The sequence below is a fragment of the Rhipicephalus sanguineus genome, chromosome 5 (genome assembly GCF_013339695.2).
Source record: "Rhipicephalus sanguineus isolate Rsan-2018 chromosome 5, BIME_Rsan_1.4, whole genome shotgun sequence".
Taxonomy (NCBI): domain Eukaryota; kingdom Metazoa; phylum Arthropoda; class Arachnida; order Ixodida; family Ixodidae; genus Rhipicephalus; species Rhipicephalus sanguineus.
The window spans coordinates 178,002,811-178,030,515 of record NC_051180.1 but is presented as its reverse complement, the minus strand read 5'-3'; the positions used below and the strand labels follow the sequence as shown (position 1 = coordinate 178,030,515).

Here is a 27,705-nt window from a genome sequence, read left to right as displayed (position 1 = left end):
AAGTTATCCTTTTTTTTCGGTGTTATGTTCTGACGTCTGATACATTAGACACGCTCACAGTTCGGGCTTCCTGGTGGTCACGTGGTTACGGTGCTCGACTGCTGATCCGAACGTCGCGACTCCTGGCTGCGGCGGCCGCTTTTTCGGTGGAAGCGAAATTGCTTGAGGGGCGTGTACTTAGATTTAAGCGCACTTTTGAGAACCCCAGGTGGTCGAAGCTTCCGGAGCCCTCCAATGCGGCGTCTCTCATAATCATATCGTGGTTTTGAGACGTAAGACACCATATAATAATAATAATAATAATAATAATAATAATAATAATAATAATAATAATAATAATAATAATAATAATAATAATAATAATAATAATAATAATAATAATAATAATAATAATAATCAATCAATCAAACGTTTATTTAATATGCCCAGGAACAACCGTAAGGTCTTTGTACTGGCGCACGAAAAAAAAAACCAAAAAAACAAAGGAAACATTCATAATAAAATATCAGGGATAAAAAAACGTTACAAAATTACACATATACAACTATGCGCAGGCAGAAAAAAATACATCAACAGTGTACAAGGCTATGTAAGTACAGTGCAAAGCTCGGAGCAGAACAACGACTGGGAGCTGTGAAAAACATCGAGCTCCAAAAAGTAAGCATTGTAAAGACGTTGTATCCTGCCAATAATAATAATAATATCTGGGGTTTAACGTCCCAAAATATCCTGCCAATGGTCGAATGTTCACAGAGGCAGGCGGTTACATGAAAAGGTCTATTCTCTCTGGTCAGCTTACGTGGAATTCGGAAATTAAGACAGTTGAGCAGTACAGGGCAGGATATGATACCATGCACAAGCTTGTAAAGAAATAACAGATCAGCGCAATTTCGTCGGCAGCAAAGTGATGGCAATGATAATAATCCAGCAGCGTTAGAACGAGATCCAGAGTCATTTCTAGCGAAACGATGGTTGTAAATGCTTAGGAATTTTTTCTGGACTCGCTCAATGGCGTCTTTGACGGTTTCTGCTATAACATCTTTGACGGTTTCTGCTATAATCTTTACTAGGATGACAAGGCTGCTCTCACGAAGATATCTTATGATCTTCTAGTCTAAAAAAAGGAAAACTGTATCGTTGTTAGTTCCACAAAATAGATTTTGGTGTAGTTTTGCTACTTTAAAATAAAAGTGTTCCGAAAGAGGCATTCCAACTTCATCTATGTAATGACTCGTCACTGCGCTGGGGAACAATATAAGTTGACTAGTATTTTTCCTGCGAATATTTGGTCCGCATTAAGAAGTATTTTGTTAATATGATCTTTTCTATTAGTTGATGGCCTTTCTGCGCCTGTTCCATATGATAACTGATATATCATAGCAGAAACAGCTTCAATGTAAGCTCATTTATGTGAATTCTTGCACGTTCGTCCTGTGCCTATGTAACTACCGCGCAGTTACATACGTCGATCATGAATCACCAACTCGCCCAATCGTCCACCATGTACCTTAACTTGAGCTAACACGTTTTTCACGTTAATAATAGGTAAAGCAAAATATAACGCTCTCTACCAGACCAGAACTTATTACACTTATTACGCGACCGCATCACCACGTGCTGAAGCAATAAACAGGACGATTAAAAAAAAATAGAATGGCAGGCGTCATAAAAACCAGGTAAAGTATGGCCAGGCATGCATATAACTTGTTTTCTGTGAATATGCTAAAGCATTCTTGCTGCTTCTATTTTCCCGTATTTTATGGCATACATTTAGGGAAGGCTAAGTGCTCATCATACATAATTAATGCGTCTGTCTCATCCATTATTCAGTTCTTCGCGTGGTTCTGCATGAGTTCACAAAGGTATACAACAGCAAGTTTGCTTTGAGACGGTGCCTCGCCCTCTCAATAAATGTTACAGCGTTATACGATCTGCGTTGTGAAAATTATCTTAGAGTGTCGCAAATGCAAGGGCAGCATATATTGGGAATATCTAATCGCAATACTCACGACTTGAAAATTCCGCACAAAGAACATCGTGCAAAAACCCGACACAAAAGCATCGCTACAATATTCCTGTGCCAAAGTATTCATTTAGGCTCTGTTACAGCATGCAGTAAATAATAATTATTGGTTGAGTTTGAGTTTCAGTCAGGCAAGTTCAAGGATATATAGATTTGTCATCTGTATTTGTGGTATAATGTGCTAGAGATGGGAGCGGTTCGTTCTCCTGAAAATGAGGCACTGCGGTGTATAATATTGCAGTAGTGAAGGCATGTACTTAGTGATAGGAATTTATTTCAAGGAATGCTCTGAGATAAACAAAACACGGAAAATTATATACCACTATCTGTTTCAACTCCTTCGTACAAAAAAGAAAGAAAGAAGACAATACGAAAGTCTTTCAACTGCGAGCGCTATAGGCCCGCCTAAAAGCGCACTAATGAAAGCTTGCTTCCTTAACCGCATGAGTTAACATGGTGGAATTTTTTGTTGCGTTTTGTTCTTCCGTATGCTACTCACCTTACCGCGTTCATGCCCTGGAAAGGGACTGAAAAGAAAATAATCAAGTCAACGCGTCCAGTGCGCTCTGAGACGTGGTTTGGGCCGACAGCTGTTGCCGGATAAGAATTCGTCCAGAAAGGCTGGCACGAGCAGAAATACTGCCGCTGCCGCATAAGCCGTAGCAATTTACAGGGAGAGCGTCGTGCCGTGTGCGCCCGCTTTCCGAAAGCAAAAGAAATAAGGCAAGCAACACCGAACTCCTTCGCGCAGAGTCTGTGCCTCGGTTTTTCCGCGCAAAAGAACGGAAGAGCTGCGAACGGTGGCTTGCAGAAAAAAAAAACGAAACAGACAAAAACAAAACACTCCCACTGGTCTTTATGCAGTGGACGCCGCCAGAAAACGAGCCCGTGAAAAGCCTTCTCAGGCCCCGCGAGCATTTCGAGAGCCCAGAATAAAAAACCGCCAGTTTTTCTTGGCGACAATTCCTCTCGTGTTTGTTGAAAATAAACAGAATAAACCAGTGAGCGGAGAGCTTCAAATACCTTTGCAGTGTTGTTAGAAGAGTCATCTTGCCGTGTAGCAAAAAGGTGCCCCAGGAGCACGCGTTCTTTCTGTTGGGAGCATATACAAGCAACATTGCGCTTTGCGTGTGCTCTTGCAGTTCAAGAATGTCGGGCACTTCGTGCGGAGGCGAAGTCCCGACGTTTCTTTCTTGCTTTCCGACATCCGATGTTTGCGTTCTAGGCCGCTTCTTGTCACTACCACAAATACCTGCGCAGTTGCATTGCTAGGCAGAGGCGTTCGTGGAATCTCATTTTGCCGCGGATCATGTCACGCGCTGATACCGACGGCGCCTCTTTCAGCGCTTTGCGATATTCGCGCGCACGGTGGCAGTACCATCTGGCGCCGTAGAAAGCGACATTACCAAGTTGGACACAATTTATCAGTGGGCATGTTTCTTTCGTTTTCCTTTTCCCTTCTTTTCGACACTGTTGTGCGCTGGATAGTGTGCAATAAATGACTCGCGCTGCAACGCGACCGAGTGCCGAGCGGTCGTGCTAAAGTGGATGCAGTTTGGATTTGTCCGGGAGTCTCTCGTCGAGTTTCTCAGAAGTTGAAACAACGCTAAATTTCCAGCGTAAAGAATCCCTGACTTGCGTAATGACTGGCTTCTTGGAAATCGTCTTCTACCGAAAATGTTTATGAAACCTTGGAGCTAAAACATTAGCGCGCAGTGGGCAGGATTGCTCCAGTATTCCTAAAATTCCAGACTGAAAGTATGGTTATTCCCTTGCTCGTTAATGTTGTCCCGGAGATTCCTCCGAAGTAAACACACAGCCGTGCAGCACACTTTTATTTGTTGCACACAGTGATATAGTAACTTCGACGAGCGAATAACCTCTGAAATATTGAACGCTTTAGTATGATACTCGCTTTTATTCAGTCTGCCTTCCTATAAAAGCATTCTGCGTAGTATAAACCAGCTGTAAAAAAAGACAAAAAAACATTCAGAGCGTATCCACAACTGTGAACATAGAAGGTAGCGAAGCCAACGGCTGCCGCTGCTGCACCTTCTGCCGCAGCTCGCAGCTGCCCGTCATTTTCGCGCCCATTCGCCCTTCTATGCGCGTTCGAGTTTCTTCGATTCCCGCTGTTCTTCCTCCGAGAATTCTTCCTCCGAGGCGTCTGTTCTTCCTCCGAGGCGTCTGCTGATACGACTGCATGATGGGCTGCATCGGTGGCCTAGGTATGGCGTCGGCAAACGCAGCCGGCCCACTCGCTTCGAAGGCTTGAGGTCTGGCGACGGCTTCGGCGTAAGTAAGTGGGGCAGCCACAGGAATCGCTTGGGGTGGCCTGGCTACAACCTGCGCGTAACTGAGCGGCGCAGGTGCCGGAGGGGGCTGGTGGTATTCCGGCATGACCTCCGCGATTTTCTGCTGAATAGCGCGGCGTAAGGGAGCCAGCAGCGTGGTCGACGGCTGTTCAACATGCTGCGGGCGAGGGAAGGCCAGTAGGGAGAACTGGCGGGCAATTTCCTCGCGCACGAATGACTTGATCTCGGCGAGCAAGGCGGACTGATCAGAGATGGCCGACAAGCCTGCGAGATCGGCGTCGCGTGATGGAGGTCGACGGGTCAGCAGTCGCTGCCGGCGCAGCTCCTCGTAGCTTTGGCAGAGCGTAATCACCTCGGCCACAGTACGAGGGTTCTTGGCGAGCAGCATAGTGAAGGCATCGTCGTCGATGCCTTTCAGAACGTGGCGGATCTTGTCAGACTCAGGCATGGCCGCGTCAGCCTTCTTGCAAAAGTCCAGGACGTCTTCAATGTAGCTCGTAAAGGACTCACCGGTCTGCTGAGCTCGTTCACGTAAACGTTGTTCGGCTTGCAGTTTACGAACGGCAGGGCGGCCAAACACATCGATGATGGCGGTCTTGAAAGCAGACCACGTGGGGAACTCGGTGGTGTTGTTGTTGTACCACAGGCCCGCCACACCCGCGAGGTAGAAAACCAGGTTGCTGAGTTTGCCTGCCTCGTCCCATTTGTTTGGTACGCTCACACGCTCGTACATCGCAAGCCAGTCCTCAACATCGGTCCCATCCGAGCCGGTGAAGATAGGAGGGTCGCGGATGCGGGGGACACCGGGGCATGCGGTCGTTGTGGAAGGAGACGTTTGCTGAGCAGCGTCTTGAGGCATGGTAGTTGGTAGGGTACGGGATCTCAGCTCCAGGGGCATCGAATAGGAGCACAGCACTCTCCACCAATTTGTTGAGGCGTTTATTGGACGTTAGTCGGCGACGATATGCAATGGCGACAGTCAAGGCACAAACACGGACTCAAGAGCGCGAGCGCGAAGAGCCAAAGGCGACGACCCACTAGAAGGCTATAGTGAGCGCAACCCATTACTCAATAAAGGCTTCGCTACAATAGTAATAATATTAATGAAGAAAAAAAAATCACAGCATATCCACGGAGTGAATGATGATGAGTGGGCGAAGCTGCGGAGGTTCATCGGTAAACCGTGAATCTTCCGTGAATTTTGCCCAGTACATCATCACCGACGTGAGATCGGGCGCGTTTATACTAAAGGTTCGATGAGTTATGACGACTTGCAGCTCACTTTATTTTACATGTACGCTGTGAATTTTCATTGTTTAGAAAACCATTGCTTTAGAAAACATGTGGCGTCTTTCGTTAAGCAGCTGGCGTCTTTTCGCTTTGCTTTAGAAACATCTGGCGTTCTTTCGTTTTGCTTTTACAAAACATCTGGCGTCTTTCGTAGGTTTATTTCATCAATCAACGGCGTTTTGAACAAAATTTTTATTGTTTAATCACGCACAGGAGAAATCTCACCAGGCACTACCTTGGAGGTAAACAATGGCTGCTAATGGGAATGAGAGACAGAAGAAGTCGGCTTTTAGCTAACACTTACACTTCTACTTCTACTAACGTTTCCTATTGGAACATGCCAATGGCTGCTAATGGGGAATGAGAGACAGAAGAATTCGGCTTTTAGTTAACGCGCACGCTGCAAGTTTTTTATTGTTCAACAACGCACAGGAAAAATCTCCCACCGGCACCACCTTGGAGGTCAAAGCGTAAGACTTGTTACGCACTACTACTACGACTACTACTACGAGGGACGAACGGGTGCCGCCTTAAGGAGCTTGGCCCCTAAAAACATAGGAAACGGGCGGCGGCACACGCATACGTCTCAGGTTAGGAAAGGTGCGACTAGCGTGTGGACAGATGCAACTCGGTGTCTCGATGCCTTTTAGATGCGAAGCAGCTGATAGCGAGGGCTTTGTCCGCCCCTCCCTCCCGCATCCCGCGGAGTCCACCCCACACTATGCATGCGCGTCCCCTCCCCCTCTCTCTCCTCTCCTACGCTCTCCCCTCTCTCTCTTCTAGGAATCATCTACTCTACGGAGCAGCGCGCACGACAGGTGGTGCGACAGCTGCATAATCCGCTAGGGGCGGCACGCTATGAAGACGGTATGAAAGACGGAGCGCGCGCGCCTCATTCTCTCCTGCGCAACGCCGCGATGAGCGCCAGCGACAACGCCGCCGCCAGTCTCAGAGTTAGCGCCAGCAAAAGCGCAAGCGTCAGCGCCAGTGTCAACGTCAGTGTCAACGTCAGTGCTGACACTGGCTCCCCACTTCTTCGCATCCACACTGGTTCTCTTTAGCAGTAGATGGTGTCAATTTTAGTTTGAGAGTTCAGATGTAAAGAGGTCCGGCAACACTTTTCCGACGTAGGCAGAAAACGCTGCCGTTGAGGTGCCTCTGAGCAGTTGAAAGAAAAAATAAAAATAATTCACAGTTTCATGAAAATGGCAAACCAATGAATTGGAACGTATATCTTTGTATTGCAATGAATTGGAATACGAAGAAAGGCTAGCAGCTAACTTCCTTTGGATCCAATCTTGCATCGCTCTGCAAAACGCTGGCCTAAGGAAAGATGGCGGCTGCAGCTGCCAAGGCAAGCTTCCTGCTGTCTATCACTTAAACGCGAAGTAATTAGTGAGAGCGCAGCGTGCATAATGGCATGAGCCATTTCCTCATCTCTGACTAGATGGCACGCGCGCCATGCACTTGCCCACGCAAGTCTGCTCAAGTTCTCAATTCCTGCCCGAGCGACCGGCAGGCTGCCCTCCGTCATCTCTTTGTGCGCCTTCGCGCGATGGAGACGGCCAGCGCGTCGCATCTCTGCTTGAGCTGCGACCATCGGCAGCCCGCATATGCTTTCACTCGCACATAAAACATACGAGGCGCGGGTTATTGATTTGGAATTTATACAGAACACAACGACAATGGCAGAAATGTACCTCGAGTGTCTACATAATTGTTATCGGGATATAAAGGTAACGTGGGCTGGTTGGTGATTCAGCATCGACATATTTGCAGAGCGTAAAAAGAACAAGGACAGAAGAGAGGACACAACACAAGCGCTGACTTCAACTAAATTTTATTAGCGAAAACGCTAGAAATTTATCCTCAAGATATCAACATCAACGTGACGACAGTATACATCAGCGCAATCGCACAACCTATGGCGTCGCAGCCAGTTAAGCAATTTGCTTTTTGGTGAGGGGAACAGATGGCATGCTCATACAGAGGTGATCCAGCTGTTGCATTTTATTAGCTTCTATGCTCTCACGTGTAAGCTGCTCACGATGTTTCGCGACAACGATGCGATTGTCCAAGCCCGGTTCATAACCGCAATCTCTACAGTGAATGCCGAGATGACCTTGAACGGCTGTGTTTACATGATAATAATGCCCCTTCAAACGCTGGTTCAGGCATCTGCCCGCTTGTCCGATATACTTCTTACCGCAAATAAACGGGATCAAGTAAAGAACACGCACAGCCTATGCTAAAAAAACGGCCGCCAACGCACCATGAGCGGGGCACGTAAGTCATGCTGTAATGACATGCGTGTCATGATTTTCATGTTAACTCGTGCTATGTTCGTCACACAGTCACGTCGCAAGATACCAATTTTGGTGTACATAAAGCTAGCGAAACGGCCGCCAGCGCACCATGAGCGTGGCACGTAAGTCATGCTGTACATGACACGCGTGTCATGATTTTCATGTTATGACTTGTCATTTATGTTCGTCCCACAGTCACGTCGCAAGATACCAATTTTGGTGTATATAAAGCTAGCGAAATGGCCGCCAGCGCCCCATGAGCGTGGTACGTAAGTCATGCTGTACATGACATGCGTGTCATGATTTTCATGTTATGACTTGTCATTTATGTTTGTCACACAGTCACGTCGCAAGATACCAATTTTGGTGTATATAAAGCTAGCGAAACGGCCGCCAGCGCCCCATGAGCGTGGCAGGTAAGTCACGCTGTACATGACATGCGTGTCATGATTTTCATGTTAACTTGTGTCATTTATGTCCGTCACACAGTCACGTCGCAAGATACCAATTTTGGTGTATATCAAGCTAGCGAAACGGCCGCCAGCGCACCATGAGCGTGTCATGTAAATCATGCTGTACATGACATGGGTGTCTTGATTTTCATGTTGTGACTTGTCATTTATGTTCGTCATACAGTCATGTTACGCCATACCAGTTTTGGTGTGCATTCGATTAACCAAGCGACCAGGAGAGCACAAAGTCGTAGGCGGCTAGATAGATAGATAGATAGATAGATACGCTCAAAGTCGCAGAAGTTCGCTAAGAAATGCTTCGCATTTAAAAATCACAGCATATCCACGTGGTGAATGATGATGAGTGGGGCGAAGCTCCGGATGATATGATCGGTAAACAGTGAATCTTCTCTGTAACGCCCCATCAATCGTCATATAAAGAGTGAGAAACACTGTGTGTATATTACAAACATCAAACTTTTACTTTTCTTAATTAGATGATGCTTGGCTTGCGTTGTCCCTTCGTTATCACGGCTTTATGGTCCGTGAAATGAAGGGATAGCGGTTCCTGTACGGGTTGCAATTGGAAATTTGAAAATACCAGGTCGATACGCGTCCCTCGGATGGTCGTTGGTTTCATGTGATCAAAGGACGTGCACGTGAGAGTATATTTGGCTGCCATATGTTGTATTAACCACTCATTGTTCTTTTAGCTAATATCGACATTCAGGTCACCAACTAACACAAATGGTCTATTCTTGTACTTGTCATAATTACACGATGCCGTGTCAATGAATGTCTTGATATTCCCACTCGACAAATTGGGTGCAAGGTACATGGTCATGATGATGCATCCATCAGAATCAATGGCAGCATATTCACTGTTGTGGCTCTGTGTCGTTGGTAGTAGTTTCAGATCTTGTGCCTTTTCTGTTTGTTTGACGTATACGGCCACACCGCCTGCTGGACCCTCTGCATCATCGAGGCACACGACTGGAACGTATGGTTTGATATACGGCCTTTTGGCGTTCCACGTCTCGGTAAGATAGAGAACGTCCACCGCAGTAAGTATGGGGTCCCGTTCCACATCGTCTACAAGCTTGATATAAAACCAGCTAGGCTTACATGGCAGGCAGGAAACTACAGAAGGCAACAACAAGTAAAGAAAACATAAGAGAACGGCAATCTTTTGCCAAGACATTCGACCACTGCAAAGTTAACGGCTATCTCGTGGGTGGGTCTCTGTAGCCTTGTCTTCCAGCGAAAGAAATAGCGCGCCAAGAGCTCCCTCTTGGCGCGTTACTTCTGAAATGTTGTCTTAGGGCGTCGTTGAAAACACGAGACGTAGTGAAGAAGAAAGAACGCCACACAGGCGAACACGCACGAGAGTCTCGCTCGTCAACGTCTTCTTCTTCTTCTTCTACTGCATACCAGAAAGCGCGCTTCTCACGAACTAGAGGTGGCTGCTACAAACAAACGAACAAACGGAGGATGGACAGACCCACGACATAAGGAGCTTCGCCCCTAAAACTCCACACCATTATTTGCGCCATCGTGAGAAGTCTTCTCAGTGAATTTCTTGTAATTAGATGACAACACGCAAGCTGGTCGGCAGGCAAAGCAGGGTGATTCCACGTAAGATCGAACAAAAGATGGATGGTCGACCTCTCAAATTTATTTCAAAATCTTATATATTATTGCCTGATGAGTGGAAAGAAGAGATCCGCAATTTGTTTTGCCGCCAAAAATTTTTTCGAACCACAGGAAATCAATAATGACGAAGAGGTGGAGTGGAGCGCTCATCCGCTCTGCTGTTTTGGCCAACTTTCGTTATGAATTGCACAAAATATATTAAAGTTAGGCAGCTGAAATTTATTTACCTAAATATATGCATATTTTTGCTTCTCCTCAGGTATTTTTAGTTTTTATGTGTAGTGTAGATGTTTTTATAAAAAACCTCAAAAATGGCCCAATCGACAAAATTTTCTTCACTTTCAAGGTCTTTATCTCAAAAAATCCTTGTAGCAGAGGTACAAAAATTCCGCATTACGTTCTTCGCATGCGTATCTACCAAACTGCCGAATCTCGTATTTATATAACTTTTCAGTAAAGAGATATGATCGGGCTAAGTTCAAGAAAACACCGAACAATGAAAACTTCTGACGACAATTAAAAAAAAACCCAATTTTTTAAATTTCTTAAACTTCGTCCACTTATTCTCCTCCACATCAGCTTTCACAATCATTAAAAACATGTTGCATAATGTCGTTGCACTAATAGTTACGGCCCCTCCAATGAGACCCTTAGGCAAGGATGGGCAATTCCGACTTCTTGCCCAGCAAGTGTATAAAATGCAGGCAGGATTGAATTCGTTTTGTTAAAAGGCCAGCAGGTACCTAAAAAGGTGTCGCCGGCACTGAAGACGTTAATTTTGAAAATATTTGGTCACTGCAGCGGCCACGAGCGCGGGGCTACCGATCAGGCGCGCGCGCACCCGAGATGCTCGTTGTAAGAGACGGCGCAGTGAGAGCTCGTTTTCGCGTCCTCAGACCGATTGAGTTCGAAACAGCAACACCTCTCGGGTGACTTGAACGCACGTGCACCGGTAGTCGCAGTGATCTGGTTAATTGCGTCGATTTCTTTTTCAGGGGGCATAAGAATGTCATTGTTAAACTGTGCGTTCCGTGAAGATCTTTCATTGCATTGGTAGCAAAAGCACGCGTAGCACAAGTAGTCCGTCTCACTGACAGTCACTGATCTTTCGGGCGTTAAACGTTCCTTCAAAGCATTTATGTCTTGGTCGGTAACTCTGCCAAATTTTGGCTTCTTTGCAATAATTAAAGTAGTACTGACACGATTTTGAGACATCGCAAAAGGGACATTTTTTGCTTCGTTGGTATGCAGTGTCCACGCTGTCCACACACTGGAGTCAGAGAACACGTATAAAATATTTTAATTTGACTTTGAAGTTTCGTCGCTGAGCATCTGCAAGCCAGGTCCACTGCAAGGACATTATCCCGACAAGTCAAGACAGTTCCTCCGAGTTCGCGAGCTCTGCGTCCTGCATGCAGCCTAAATCGTAGAAATCACTGTCAGGGTCACTGGACGACAATTCACTCATCGTTGTCTGTTGCACCACGAGCAGATGACGGATTTCTAGCTAGTACGTCGCGAATTTCTGTATCTCCGTGACGTCACACTGCTATGAAACGACACTGAGAAGGCACCCCCTCGATATCGAAACCGAAAGTGTCTTTTTAAGGTGGCGCTAATTAAAATATATAGGATGCATTCCCAGGCACCACAATTGTCGTTTAGGTTTCTCGACACCAGTATTTTTGTTTAGAGCAACAATCCGAAATTTTTTTAAATTCGTGTCAGTACTCCATTAAGCTTCTGTGCTTCAAAAGGTAGTCTCCACAATAGACTCATTCAGAGCTATACTTTCTCGTCATGAGACGCACAGGAGGAGTAGAGTAAGAGCAAAGCACAAGAACTATCCGCGCCGAATGAAGTGGGAACAGCGCACCGAACGCGCGGCCAGTTCACGCCGTCTGCTGCCGACATCTAATATAGACAAGCGCATCCGGTTACCGATAGTTTTGCTTTTCTTTCCTTTGACAATCCATATTTTTCTTTGCCACTGGAGCGCCACGTTCATGCTTTCCACTGATCACAACTGGCGCAGCGCAGTTTCTGTGGCAGCAGCGTGCGTGAAGCGAGCGCTCATAGCTCCCTTATAGAGTTTCCATCTTGCTTCCATCTCCGCCGTGTTATCAACGCCTAGCTGAGATGCGAACAGATGGCGGATAGAATAGCGAAGCTTCAGTGCACGTGCGTTCAAGTCCCCCGAGAGGTGTTGCTGTTTCGAACTCAATCGGTCTGAGGACGCGAGAACGAGCTCTCACTGCGCCGTCTCTTACAACGAGCATCTCGGGTGCGCGCGCGCCTGATCGGTAGCCCCGCGCTCGTGGCCGCTGCAGTGACCAAATATTTTCAAAATTAACGTCGTCAGTGCAGGCGACACCTTTTTAGGTACCTGCTGACCTTTTAATAAAAAGAAATTCAATCCTGCCTGCATTTTATACACTTGCTGGGCAAGAAGTCGGAATTGCCCATCCTCGCCTAAGGGTCTCATTGGAGGGGCCGTAACTATTAGTGCAACGACATTATGCAACATGTTTTTAATGATTGTGAAAGCTGATGTGGAGAATAAGTGGACAAAGTTTAAGAAATTTAAAAAATGGGGTTTTTTTTAATCGTCGTCAGAAGTTTTCATTGTTCGGTGTTTTCTTGAAATTAGCCCGATCATATCTCTTTACTGAAAAGTTATATAAATACAAGATTCGGCAGTTTGGTAGATACGTATGCGAAGAACGTAATGCGGAATTTTTGTACCTCTGCTACAAGGCTTTTTTGAGATAAAGACCTTCAAAGTAAAGAAAATTTTGCCGATTGGGCCATTTTTGAGGTTTTTTATAAAAACACCTACACTACACATAAAAAGTAAAAATACCTGAGCAGAAGCAAAAACATGCATATATTTAGGTAAATAAATTTCAGCTACCTAACTCTAATATATTTTGTGCAATTCATAACGAAAGTTGGCCAAAACAGCAGAGCGGATGAGCGCTCCACTCCACCTCCTCGTCATTATTGATTTCCTGTGGTTCGAAAAAATTTTTGGCGGCAAAACAAATTGCGGATCTCTTCTTTCCAGTCATCAGGCAATAATATATAAAATTTTGAAATAAATTTGAGATGTCGACCAGCCATCGTTTGTTCGATCTTACGTGGAATGACCCAGCAGCGACTTCTATCCAATACTAAAGCGACAAGCAAAATCCGTTGATAGCGCCGTGCTTAAAGGATTACCTTAAGCAGCTGAAGCAACCCGAATAAGTTGTATCAGAAAGAAATTAATACACTTTGCGCAAGAAATACAAAACTTCTGAAGTACTGACAGACACTTGATTCAAATGAAACAAAGTTGGTGGCTGTCAAAAAATTTTCAATCAAACATTTTTGGGCATAGGCGCTAGCTGCTACATTTTATAGATATTTAATACCTTGCAAATACACAGGAGTACATTAAGATACAATTAGATCGTATCGTATCGGATGCACTAATGACGCTAGTATCTTGTATCTGTATCTGAAATACTTCTTGTCCGAGTATCTATTGTATCGCGATACACTCTCATAGTACATTTGCCCAGTCCTGGCACCACATACGTGTCATTCGTAGTTAAGGTACGCATTTGCTCTAGCAAATTTTTCGCAAACGTCATACATCTCACTGCCAGCCGGCAATGAAAGACCTTTATCAACGGACAAGGGATTGATCGATGGATGGATGGATTCTATGGGGGCTTCCTTTATAACGGGGCGGTGACCTGTGCGCCACCGAGCTGAAAAAGCTTTTTTCTTTTCTTAGATTTAAATCGGCCTAATGCTTTCATTGCTCCAATCAAGTCGATCTTATAAAAAAATAGAAACCATATACAGCTTAACTCTCTGCTCCTTATGACAGAATGACATGTTTCCCACTTTTTACTTTTATCCTTTCTTCCTACTTTTCTTAATTCTATCGCGGACCTGTTTACCGTTCCGCTGTTTTCACTACAGCCAAACGCTTTAGGCTAGTGCAAAAACTTACACGCGGGTGGATATATCCGCATTCAATTCAAACATGCTTTTTCTCTATAACTAGGCGTTCAGCAAGCTCAAGTTTTCTATCAAAAACCAGTGCATGTCGTCACCGAAATAAGCAAATGCAATTGGGTGGGATAGTTATGCGAATTTTCTCTGGGTGGGACAGTGATAGCTGTGGGCTGGGCCTCTATTTTTCGGTTTAACTCTATGGGCACGGCGCTACACGTTGACCAGTAGGCTATCTGGCTCGCCTCCGCATGTTTTTCGTCATGACGGCAGCACTAAATTTTGAAATTGAAGTAACAGGTAACGTCAATCAATCTAATAGATTCGCCGCGTGACCACGCACTGTCGCAAAGATATATAACTGCACAACGCCACGAGTGTTTACTCAAAAAATGAAGCATTTAGAGAAAATAACCGTTCTTGTTTTCGGAATAATTTTATTTTCAAAGAAGACAAACAAAAAAAAAACAACTGAAACCCCCGTTTTTCTGGTCGATCGCCGCTCACGCCCACGAGCTTCACTCTGCTGGCGGCGAGCTGCTGCCATCGCGGTGCCTTCCGCTGACCCACAGACGTCGCATCATGCTGGACAAGTAGCCGCCACCATCGCCCAGCTGCCCGTACTCCATGTCAGTGTCATCGACGTTTCTCTCTGATAAGAATTCGGGAATCAGTGGGGCACGGAAGCTGGAGGCAATATCCGCGTGCACCGAGTACCAGGCAGCAGGAGGCGAATACCAGTTTTCATTGGCATCGGAGCCGGAGACTGCTGGTCGAAGTGGAGCTCCGGTGTGCGTTCAGTGGCCAGGTCCACTACGGAAGGTGAGCCATGTGTTCCTCCAGTTGTCTCGTTCAATGCGGCAGATGACGTCGCTGCGAGCGGAGTAGAAGCGGCTAGCATCTCGGAGACGGTCGGCACGCTCAGACGCGTAGAGGTGGACTGCAGAGTTGGTGGCATACGAAAGGTGGCACGCTCTGTATACCCGAAGGCTCCGATGTCATCCCCGCACCGAATGTGAATCGATATGGTTGTGGAACTGTAGGGCGAAAAGCAGAGTTGCCGGTGGAAAAGGGCACAGTGGGTGGAACGAATGCTCCTCCGTCGATGCCGTTGGTTTCTGTTGACACGCAAGTCTTGAAACTCGACTGGCAACACGAACCGTCAGTGTCGTGAAAGAGACTGGCGGTGCGACCGTCGTTTGGAAACAGCTTGAATGCTGACGCGCACTGTTCTGCCTGCAAATATCGGTTAAAGAACATCGGAACAAGTGACAATATGACTTCTCTGTCTCTTGATGCACAGTGACTGGAGAAAGTCGTAAGTAGAATGGTCTTTTTCGTGAGGCTGTGAGCAATAACGTCCATTTGAGCATTTTCTTGCTCAAAAGCCTCCATCACACCAATGATACTTTTTACGTATTTCTGCACGTTTAAAGCTTTGTAGCACAAAATGAATAGGTCAATAATTGATGTTTGGTGCATGCTTTATGTTGGAGCTCCTGGAAGAACTCACCGAAGTGTTTAACTAGCGTACGCGAGCGGCGAGTTTTCTAGGCGTCAGCGACATATGACGGAATCATGCTGCAGACAGTGGGAGTGTAAGCGCGTACCCACGAAGCGCGCTCAACTGGGCCCATTGTCTGCTAGCCTCTTTCTTCCCTAGGACGTCACCCTCTAGCGCACTTGTCTGAACCATGTTCAGCTTCTGTTATGAGTGAGGGCACATATATATCAGAAAGAGAAACAAAGAAAGTGAGAGAAAGAAAAGGAGGAAAGAGATGTGTATTTGTAAATGTTATTTCCATGATTGCTTGCTGTAGCTCATCTCCGGAACTTCAAATACGAGCAAAACCATTCGAATACTTACGTTGCCTGTTCGTCATAAGTGGGCTAATCGGAGGGCGATCTCAAGAAGGAACAGCCTAGCAGACAATGGGCCCAGCTCGGCGCACTTTGAGGGCATGCGCTTAAGTTCGCCCTGTTTGCAACTTCGCTCCGTCATATGCCGCCGACGCACAGGAAAATCTCCGCTTGCGCACGCTAGGTGATATTTGGTCGGCTGTACATATCAGCAGTGTTTGAGATAACAACCTCAAAGATTTTAAAACAAAATTTGAGCTCGATCTAACGCAGCCCGATTTTACGATTGTTCGATATAACGAAGAAATTTCCACTCCCCGGCCGGTGCCCACAGGGTTCAATGCATTCAACTCAAATTAAAGAACCTACCATGGCACTAAACCCGATTTAACGATGTGTTTTTCGGGGACGAAAAGTAAAGAATGCAGCGATTTCTTTCTAATTTTGACACAAACACATTTTTCTTCGGCCGTGCGCTCTAACGCTATCGCGTTAAATCTCATTGCCGCTATATTGACGAAGGTGCATGCCGCGCCCACGCACGGAAAAATGCACTCAACGGTCGGTAGCTCTTTTACGTATCAAAAGGCGCTAGGGGCGGTGATGGTTTATGTCATTGTAACAGGTGGGGGTTTACGTCATTGTAGATGCTAGCTCCCACAGGAACATAGAGGTTGCTTTTATAATTTATTGGTTTACGCGAAAGATGGAACTGGTCGTCTCCTTGCAACTTTCTTGCACTACCTTCTTGCGCACTAGTGCATTGGTTCTCCCAATCTGTACATATCGGCAGCTTGTCATAGCAGTTCACGCGACCGCCTACGCCGCCTGTTTGGTTCGGACATGGGAAGCTCCATGTCAAGGCTGCCCTCGCGGAATTTTCACATGCTCAGGAGTGTGCTAGTGGCAAATAAAATGCCGCAGTAGCTTTCCGGCGTCGCTACGTTACAACTTTAGATTTCTAAGGACCAAAACATACATTTCTCGATTTCTTGATTTCACAAAAATTGGGCGCAGTCATCACTTCATTAAATAAAGCTTTAAATGATACTGTTTCGCAAAGAAAATAGTATTTCTTCGAGAGATATGAACAGTCAGCTGCGGCAAACCTTTATACAAGTTAATGTTAGGTTCCCACCCAAATCCCGGCCCACCAAGAGGGATTAAGGCGGAGGTTTACTGAGCGAGTGATTATCAGCTTGAATCACGTATGATTCTTGGACATAAAACGTCACAACAGGACAGATCCTAGGAAGGCGCTCATGAACATTAAAAAACATGGCTTCTCTGGGTGGATAGGTTATGTGGGTGGTGCAACTATAACGACGGCAGAATTCGAATTTCCTTAGTATATATTCAACAAAACGTATCAGTGGAAGATTTTAGCGACTTCTTCTTGAATATGTCTAGCCTACGTTTGTATAATTTTTTGCAACATCAAATCGGCTGTACTGTCCGAGGACATATGTTGCGGTTCAGGATTGTAGCGCATCAGCCTGCATCTCCTTTTATTTCTTTCCCTCGTTCACGAAAGCGCTAAGCCGTGCTTCATGTAGGCTGTAGAAACTAGCAGCGTTTTTTTTTTTACAAACCAATTCTATTTTAGAATTCTCAAAATTCGTTAGCGTAAATAAGTTAGCCAAGTTAGTCATTGCGTATTCATTAGAGCTCAGGTTAGATTCTTCTTATGTCAAAATAAGACAAATTGTTCTCTTGAACTTTTCTATCTAACAAGTGCTTCATTGTTGCGGCGCGAGACGTGTATAATGGTCGAACTTATCTCTCGCCTGACCATCATGCACGAGTGATAGCAGTGATCTCAATAAGATATTTAAGTGCTTTTTACGTCACTCGAGCCGGGTGCCCAGCACTGATAGCGGCTTATCAATTTTTTCGCTGTAGCCAACTGAGTTCCTACGTAGGGTTCCTTTATTAAAGCAATTTTCAGAGATCAGCTGTCACGCGCGCATGGCACACTGCATGCGGTCAGTTCGGTAACTATACGAGTTTCGGGCCACAAATTTGAAACCCAAGAAAAAATAAGCAAAGAACACGTAGTAAGCTGCAAGCGAATATGCAATCATGCCTGAGCTTACACAATTACGTAAGTAATTGGTGCTTTGTATAGTGCAGTTTCACGTATTAGGTAACAACTACACCGAAGGCAAAATACGCTAGTTCGGGTGAGGTGCAGCCAAAGAAAACACTGTTGGTCCCATTGTCGTATACGGCTCCGTGACTTAAGTCAGCTTGACCCCTGTTTGACGGGACACTGTCTATATCGTGAAGGCAATATCTGTTGGACATGTGAGTTTCTCGTACGATTTTGTACCTAATATATCCCACTCGCCGAAAAAAAGGGATTAGGCGTGCCCCTTGTGACGCTATAAGATTTGATTGCAACGCTGCAAGCCTACCAGTTCCTCCTGGTTCAGCCCGGAGAGAGATGCGTCAGGATCAGTGGACAAGTCCCAGGAGGGAGCCACTGGATCAGGCACAGGAATCTGCAGGCGGAGTAGATGGGACGGTGTATCAGTGGATCGAATACTGCTGCAGTTCCCGTAGATTTCTCGCCAAGGCAATCGGCTTTCCTTTGTGAGGTGCGATCGGTACGTCACGAGGCGAGAAGTCTGCGAAGAAAGCGGCAAATTACATGAAATTCCTGACGTGTCATGAAATTACGTAGTAATATAGATCGGCCAGACTTCACTATTTCACCGGGCACGAATCTCTATCTAAACGGCAGGAGCTCGTGTGGAGGCAACTCCAGACGGGCTCCTATCCAACACCAATTCTGTCCTTTTAAATCTATTCCACCACAATTACACTTCAGTGCAAGCTGTGCCGAGCCCCCCGGGACAGACCTTTTTCACATACTTTGGGAATGTCCCAGTACACGTATGCATGGTAGCCGAAAGGGCTTGCAAATTACCACCACGCAGCAGTGGCAGGCCATACTGCTCAGTTCCGTCCCAGTCGAGCAGGTCTGGATCACAGGGCGGGCAGAGGCAGCCGTCAAAGAGCAAGGGCTTCTGGCCGACTAAACATCGTCGCCTCCCGCAATCAAAGGAAAAAAAATCGTTGGTTTTCCAACACAACTTTTGTCCTCCTCCTCCTGAAGGTGACGGCTAACACAGCTGCATTTCTGTAAACCCACAAATGCTTATTTGTTTATAAATTTATAATTTACGCGAACACTCTGGCATCAAGCAACGCTCAGCGTGTAGTACGGTAACATAAACACGCTAATTCTACATGCAGTAATCAGCTCAACAACAAAGTAATAACGAAGAGAATCTTCAAATATGATATGATCCCAAATGTAGGTCGCCAATCAATATGCTGCATACGGCACAGAGAACAGTCCTATCGTGAAATGTCAAGTTGATACGGCGTCAGGTATTCTTATTTTATAATTAGAAACAAGACATACGGTAAAAGCTAGCTAAGGACTCGTACTATGAAAACAAAGCGCTAACGGTAAAATATTTTGTTAGTTGTGATCATTGGTAGGCAAACTCACTCATGAGTAGACTCACTGAGACTCAGACTCAGATTGAGCCGCGAGTCTGAGTACGAGTGAGTCCGGCAGTTATACTTTGCCGAGTCTTAGTCCGATTGAGTCCGATTGAGGAAAATTTTGGTGAGTGTGTCTTAGTGAGTCCGGTTGACGAAAATATTCCCTAGTTTGAGCCCGAGTGAGTCAGTTCGAGGAGAGTTTTGGGAAGCATGAGTACTAGTGAGTCAGGTTGACGAAAAGGTTCGTTAGTCGGAGTCCGAGTGAGTCCGCTTCAGCTGAAATTTGTCAGTCTGGGTCGGAGTGAGCCCAAAGCGAAAAACATGGCGAAGCTTGCATTAAGTCGCGCAAGGATTGGAACAACGAAACGGGACGATTCGGAAGTCTAATCTGGTGGCTTCTAGGTTGTTGCTAGACTTTAGCTAGGTCAGTCACGACACGGATGTCCAAACTCCAGAACCGAGCGTTCGCACCTCTCATAGATCTGCGGGCGCGTCGTCGTTGGCGTAGGGCTTCCATCGCTATCCGCCGTTGCCTTGCCCGTTCCCTAGTATGACAGCTTCGCACTAGCTGTGTCAAGCCTGAAGGAAGAGCGCAGGTGGGTGGGCCTCTTTGAATCTGATTAGTCCCGCCACGGTGCTCTAGTGGGTATGGCGCTCGACTGCTCACCCGAAGGTCGCGGGATCGAATCCCGGCCGCGGCGGCTCCATTTTCGATGGAGGCGAAAATGTTTGAGGCCCGTGTACTTAGATTTAGGTGAACGTTAAAGAACCCCTAGTGGTCGAAATTTCCAGAGCCCTCCACTACGGCACCCCCTCATAATCATATCGTGGTTTTGGGACGTTAAACGCCAGATATTATTCATTCTAAAAAGACAGGGCGTGCAAACACGGACACAAGAAAAGTCAGGACACCGCAAAAGCCGTTTGTGGTATCCTGACTTTTTCTTGTGTCCGTGCTTGCACGCTCTGTCCTTTTAGAATGAATACTTACCAACTAGTTCAGCTCTCTGTTATTCCCAGATATTATCGTTTCTCATTATATTTTCTTTCTTTGTTTCTCTTTCTCTTTGTACCTTGTATCTGTATTTTTTATGTGTGTCTATTTCTTCCTTTCTATTTTTCTCTCTTTCTTGCTCGTTTTATCTTTATTCCTCTTTCTTCCCCTTCTCTCTCTCTCTCTCTTTTTCTCTTGCTCTTTATTTCTGCCTTGATATTTGCATTTTTATCGCCTTCTCTGCTTCTTTCCAAATTATGTGGCTCATACCCGTGATGATAGCCATTTCTTGTGCTAATTGTTGCCTTTATTGGACCAGTGGCGAGTAGTGGGATTTGCCCAATTTGCCCAAGTCTAAGTGAGTTCCATTTATTTTGCTCACCTACGGCTATAAATAATATACAGTCTCCGGCTAGGGTGCGCATTGTAATAATAATATAGATGTTTCGGCTCTGTGTGAGTGTGTGTGTGGGGGGGGGGGGGGGCGCACAAGCGTTGAACTTGACATGAGAAGTGTGGAAGTGGGGTTATGAGGATAGGGAGCGGTTTCACATAAGTAGGAGATTCGAACAATGATCTCATCCCCCCCCCCCCGCATCTTTCAAGAATTTAGTCTTTGAAGCAAGAAAGAAAGACAAGAGCATGTCCTGTCTTCGTCCCGTTCCTTTTGTATTCGTTCTAGCGCTGCCTTTCCATCATTATCAGGTGCTCAGCCGTGTCCACTCATAGGAGACAGAAATTAGCGCATTTTGCTTCTCTCTCATGGATCACTATAATTAGTATGAGCCCTAACCAACTTGCCCACCCACCTGTTATTCTGGAAAGAAAAGCTGCACGTTATGCACGAGCACGCCAAGCTTCGCTTGCCCCCATTTCCCCGATAAAGTCCTCAATTTTTTATTTGTTTATCAGTGCCCTGAAGGCCCGAAGGCATCACAAAGGGGAGTGGTACATTTGAGAATACATAAGAGATCAACGGTTACATCGAAATAAAAAGTCAATACAAAGAATAAGGAAGTTAATATGCATTAATAGCTAGTATGATATAACAATGCAGTTATACATGTAAGAGTAAGGAAAAATAAGATTCCTTATGATACAGTGTTAGCTATACATATTTATTGCTCCTGGTTCGCAGTAAACTTTCACTTTTCAGTTCAGCATCTTATCCTGTAATTTTTGTCTTAAAATTGAATATCCCCGCCCTTTCTGGCGGCTACTGAGATCAGGTTGAAGCCGCGCCCGCGCCCCCACCTTTCAACCCTGTATTCTCGCATTTCGCTTGAATTTCAGCACTTGGGGTTTTTGAAAGTAGCAAATTTCCGCCTCATTTCACGTGGTCTGTACCAAGCTTCGACAATAACTTTGGACGTGCCGGTCGACTCTAATCGGCTCGCACCTATGAGCGTTCCTTTTTGCCTTGCGTTCGTGTTAACCGCGATAGTCATACTACTCTCCACCATTATTCGAGAGATAAAGCTGATACTAACCGCGAAGACTGGTTCTTAGCCGGCTTCGAGGAATGTCTTGCGAGAAACATCCGCTGTCACAACCGGTGTGCTTAGATTCAAGTCACGCTAAGAACCCAAGGTGGTCAAAATTTCCGGAGCCCTGCACTACTGCGTTTCTCACAACCATATCTTGGCTTTGGGACGTAAAATACGAACAATTATTATACGCAATCACTTCGCGAAATCGACTAAAAGCAAACATAGCATTTCTATTATTCGAAATAGTAATATAATTGTTGGGGTTTAAAGTCCCAAAATTATGATGTGATTATGAGACATGCCGTAGTGGAAGGCTCCGGAAATTTTGACCATCTGAAGTTTTTAACGTGCACCTGAGTCTAAGTACACCGGTCTCAAGCATTTTTGCCGTCATCTAAAACGTCGCTGGCACTCGATCCCGTGGCCTTCGGGTCAGCGGTCGAGCATCATAACCACTAGACCGTCGTGGCGGGTATTATTCGAAACAGAGAGGCAACCATACAGCCTATAAGGCCATGTTTCCACAAATCTCAAGGAAGGTGAGCTCGATTCGGCAAAGAAGTCACCTCATATCGCTTTCTTTTTTGCCTCGTCAATGGGCGGTCAATGGACTGCAGGACCATTGGTGGTCTCGTGCGCGTTTTTAGAAAAGCGTCATAACGTAATGCGAGCCTTTCTTCGTTCACAAGTAGGAGCGTGATGAGGCATTCGAACGGCAAATCGTAAGAAAGGAGTTCATTTATTTCGTTCTGCCAAAAAAGCACGCACGCACTCGCCCACTGAAAAAATAAAACGGCGCGTGTGCCATTGCGCATGCACAAGGTAAGGCGAATGAATACCTAATTGTCTTTGAATGTCCGTGGACCCAATCTTATCCTCAAAGGAAGCATTCTCAATATTGCGAAAATCGCGTCGTGTAATGTTGACTTTCTCTTTCATGTAGACATTGAGATGCGCGGGAAATAACTTTTTTTTATGTTAAAAGTTATATATTTTTCAATGTTGTCTTGCGCTTGTAAGCCCTTCACATGTGTTACTCTAGATACGATTTTTTTTGGCGCTCCTTTGATATTTAATGTATGAGCCCGGCCAAACCGAACGTTGCTGATTTTCAGTCCGTGTGCGTCTGGCTAAGAAAGTTTGGTGATTTTGATGAGTCCGAGTGAGTACGCTTGAGAAACATTTTGGTGAGTCTGAGTCCGGCTGATTTATGCTTTCGTGAGTCGGAGCCCGAGTGAGCTTGGCTGAGTTATATTTTCGTGAGTCTGAGTCCGAGTGAGTCCGGCTAAGCAACATTTTGGTGAGTCTGAGTCCGAGCGAGACTGGTTGACGGTAATATTCGTGAGTTTGAGTGCGAATGAGTCCGCTTGAGGAAAATATTCGCGAGTCTGTGTCCGAGTGAGTTTTTTCGAAAAAAAGTTTGGTGAGCTCGAGGCCGAGTGAGCCCGGTTGAGCAAGAGTTTCGTGTGTCTGAGTCTGAGTGAGTCCTAAGTGAAACACATTTATTGAGCGACTCTGAGTTAGCTTCATGTTTTTAGCCAACCTATGGTTGTCAGTAATGAAAGAAATTTGTCTTACATTTTCTCGCAAAATATCAGCGCCTGCATGCTAATATACTTGATTACTTAGACAAGTCGTGGAGATATCACAGATTTAAAAAAAAAACATGCCCGCTTTTCCTCGGACTATTTCAATATTGCTAATATGACTTCACATGCGATCCTCAAACAACTTCAAGCCTGGCGCTCGTTAGTGAGCGTTAAGCTCGTCGTTTTGACGTTGGACGGAGCGTTTGTCGAAGACCAAAACGCGAGAACACACGTACACATCACTTTTGTGCAGCAGGTTGGTTCGAGTTTTTCATGAATTTCGGGAATGCGAGAAAGAGCGCGGACAAGATACACTTGAAATAAAAAACACTCAGTCGAGATCCCCGCCGTTGTCAAATATTTCGTGCAGCACCTCGCTGAAATATATTAAGCAGTTGCTACAGATAACGCTAAAGTGCTCAATGAAGATTAATTATTGCAAGCGTGCTAGGAGCCCTAATGCGGGATATCATGTGAGATCTAACACCTACCAAAACGTATCACTATATAGTAGCCTGAGAGAAAAATTAAAGGTCACATTAGTATCCTGGAATTATTCTATAATCACGAATGAACGGAAGATGACAACTTTAAGCATGTATTTACCTTAAACGTTCAAATTTTACAAGTTCAATACGCTGACGTAATTTAGCAGACTTTGCTACCACAAACCCTACCTTTCTAATGCAAGAATTCGAGTTTTATCATTTTCACTTATCCTGAAAGAGTACAATTCTGCAACATGCGATAACAGCCGATACCTACAACAGCTAAGACAATTACGCGACACCCATGCAGGTACGACTACGTCAGAGCAATAAGGTGTTAACTTGGACTGGTTGGTGCACATTAGAAAAAAATTACACCATCTCTCACTAAAGGGAACCATGTGGGGATGCGAAGCAGCGCATAGCTCGACTTAAAGTTCCGTTCATCACTGGCACCTTGCCCGATGTTAACGCGTCCTTGCAAGTGGAGCACACCATGAATTCACTGTAGTTGCTGTTGCTGTCACTCGTCCCGAACTCTTGTTGGAGCACGCCACGCGGGTTCATCGCCACGCCAGGCGGGAGCACGTGCGTTCATCGCGCGTACGCGCTAACGCGTGCCAGCGCATTCTGACTAGGATACAACGCGTTGGTTCATCGCGCACCTGCAGAATTTCGTTCCCCGACGCCATCACATGATTGCTGAGACAGACTAAAGGGGAGAGGCCACAGCGTCTTACCTAGCCCCTTACACAGGCCAGAACGCGCTACCGCGTGCCAGCACACATGGTTTACAAGCCCTGCGAGCCTTCCTCGTGTTTGCGGCTTCTGCGGACCTCGCCACCTTATAGACAAGCCCTTTGGCTTCGTGCTCCCGCCTTCGTTGACAAGACACTCTTGCCACGCTAATCACTCCTTCTATCTTCCTTTCTTCTATCATCTTTACTTCCACTTCCCCATTCCTAAGGGCGCTGAGCCGTGCCCCCACGACGGGAGGCAGAAAATAGCGCCCCTTTTCATTTCTTTCACGAACCACTCTCTCACACATGGTTCCCGAGCGGACGGTCGCCAATGGAAGGTCGGACACAGCCCCGAGCAAAAGCTACTTCGCATCTAAAATTGAATACAAGGTAAGGGAATGGTACAATTATACTACAGACAGACGAAGCACTTCGTGTCCCGTTCCTTGCGATGTTACCTAACTCTTCTACTATTAATGCACCGTGCAGTCGAGTTTTCACGTGTGACTGTAGCGCCAAAACACATAGCCTAGCGGATAAAAAAAGCAACGTTGAGACGGCCGAGCGACAAAATCAAACGCGATGCGCGCCTCTCCGCCTCTGCATGAGTGTGCATACTGTGACCGGGCCAGAAGGGGGGGTGCGTGCGAGCACCTGTTTTCTGCCTGCCCCTTGCGGCCAATGTCAGCCAACTTGAAACGGCCCACAGCGAGCAACGCAGCTCCGTCTGGTCAGTGGACGGTGCCAATGGAGCAGTTTTAATTCATTCGAAAGATTCGTGTGCTGTTGGAAGCACGTGATATACGAAATTCATTCAGTTCAGCATACAGTCAGCCTACATTCATCAAACATTCAGCCTTCAACATTCATTCGAACTCAACACACCCATTAGGTAGGCACCGTGACATTGATCTACTTGTATTACTTTCCAAATATTACTTCCCAAATATTACTGTATTACTTCCCACACTTCAGTAAATCATGTTCCTTACGCCTCGATGTCTCATCGCGCATTTCGAAAAGGTTACAAGGTCATTTGTATTTTACGCAATATATCCTAACACTCTATATATTGATCAGCACTTGCACGCCATTAGATTATGGAAATACCTGTCAGACAACCTCGCTTCATTGTCCAACCCTGATACGCTACATCACCAAGTGCACATTTATGTGAGTCGTCACTTAGCATAGCTTGATGTGTATAGATTATGGATTATGTATGCATTATGTATCATGAATTATGTAATATGTTATATACATTATGCAGTATGTTAGATTTTTTTTCTTATTTTGTGCACCTTGTGTTGTCCTTTGTTTTGTCCTTGTTTATTTTGATCGCATACACACTTATGACTGAGGCCCTCATTACACAATGTTCTACGGGCCTGTAAGGAATATCAAGTATATAAACAGATGCGTTCCAGTTTGCTTCGATGAGACTGCTCACTGCAACATGCATTCATTTGCTTATTTGGGCTCGTTTTATCGGCCTGTTAAAATATGAACCGAAAATTTTACGTTTAATGAAACGGATATGCATGCGTGTCACAAGTGGAATCTTCGAGTTTAGACTACACCGCAAAGACCCCTAGCGATCAACGCTAAAGAAATCGTATACGCTAAAATAAATCGCTCATTTTATGGGCCACAACCACGCGATCATTGTGAGGCACGCCGTATCTGAGTAAGCCGGATTTACTTTGAGAAACAGAGGTTATTAACGTGCAAGCTTACGGGCATTTCAGTTTAGGTGAACATACAGACCTAGTGCTCGCCGATTCGCTAGTGCCTATCAGTCATTATCGCTGTTATGACCGAAGTAAACCATATCACAAATGCAGAACCGCGTAAATATTTTCTTTGGCGTTTCAATTTTGAAAGCTTACTAATCGAAGTAGTTTGCCGAGCCTGCAACGCATGCAGGCCTAAGACAAATTCCGATGCGTCACATTTATGAAAAATACACGACCCTGTGACGCACGACGTGAAGCCCGCTCCTATTGTCTAATATAATGGCAGCATTTCGCATACGCCAATGGAGACAACCGTTGCTTCAGCTCTGTGAAACATCCACCGTAATAGCTCAACAGGTAAGGTGTCGCAATGCCAAAGTCGAAGACGCGGGTTTCATTCGCGGCACGACGGCCTGTTTCGACGAGGGCGAAATGCAGTTAAACTGCGTATTCTCAGGTGGTCAACAGTAACTCGCAGTCCCACACTACGGCGTGTCTCGTAATCGTATCGTCGTCTCGGCAAGTCAAAGCCCAGAATAAGAAAGAAAGCTTTGTGACATAGCACGCGGACCCCTCAACATATTCCAGCCGCGATCCCGTACGGGAAAAATATTCATGCGCTTTCCTGAATACCGTTTTAAAAAGAGTTTTATCCCACACTCCACCCAAAGTATGCCTCGATGTACGTGAGGCAGTCAATCCTGAACGTGTCATGGAAATTCTGAGAGGCAGTGCAAGTTTGCCATCATAGTCCCCGATCTTTACACGCTTCTCAGGCAGCTGCCCTGAATGGGTTTCATGCCATTAGTTGCTTCGCTGTGAATACCAAGAAACCTGCGTGTGCGCGTGTGCGCATGAGCATGTGTGTGCGTGTGCGCGTGTGTGTGCACGCTCTTGTTTCAGCATGTGTCCCTGTTCCAGCTACCGTTCTAATGACAGAGAGAAATAGTCCTCGTTCGGGGTAAAGCGCTGAAGCAACTGCTTTTCGGCGCGGCCGCTCTACTATCCGAGCAATCAAGAAGTAAAGTTTTTCTCCTAATATAAAAAATGCCTTCGGTCAGAATTCCATCTGGGTTCCTAGAGTAGAACTGTGATACAAAGGGATGAATGGCAATGTTTTCCTTCCTTGAAGATTTCTTAACTTGCGTGCTTCCACACTCCTTATTTTATTTGCCATTCTTGCCTTCGTGCTTACAGTTCGCGCATACTACTGGAACGTTTCTACTGACGCAATAATTGCCA

General features: G+C 45.7%; 1 protein-coding gene across 1 annotated transcript in view; it reads right to left on the bottom strand.

The window, feature by feature from the left end:
- Positions 1-14,565: 14,565 nt before the first annotated feature.
- LOC119395120 (TNF receptor-associated factor 6) overlaps positions 14,566-27,705 on the bottom strand; it is a 29,698-nt gene continuing 16,558 nt past the window's right edge. Inside the window, exons 3-5 of the mRNA XM_049416094.1 lie at positions 18,325-18,411; positions 14,765-14,987; positions 14,566-14,699 (exon numbers count right to left, since the gene is read on the bottom strand). Coding sequence (XP_049272051.1) covers positions 14,566-14,699; positions 14,765-14,987; positions 18,325-18,411 — 444 coding nt within the window. The remainder of the gene's footprint in view (positions 14,700-14,764; positions 14,988-18,324; positions 18,412-27,705) is intronic.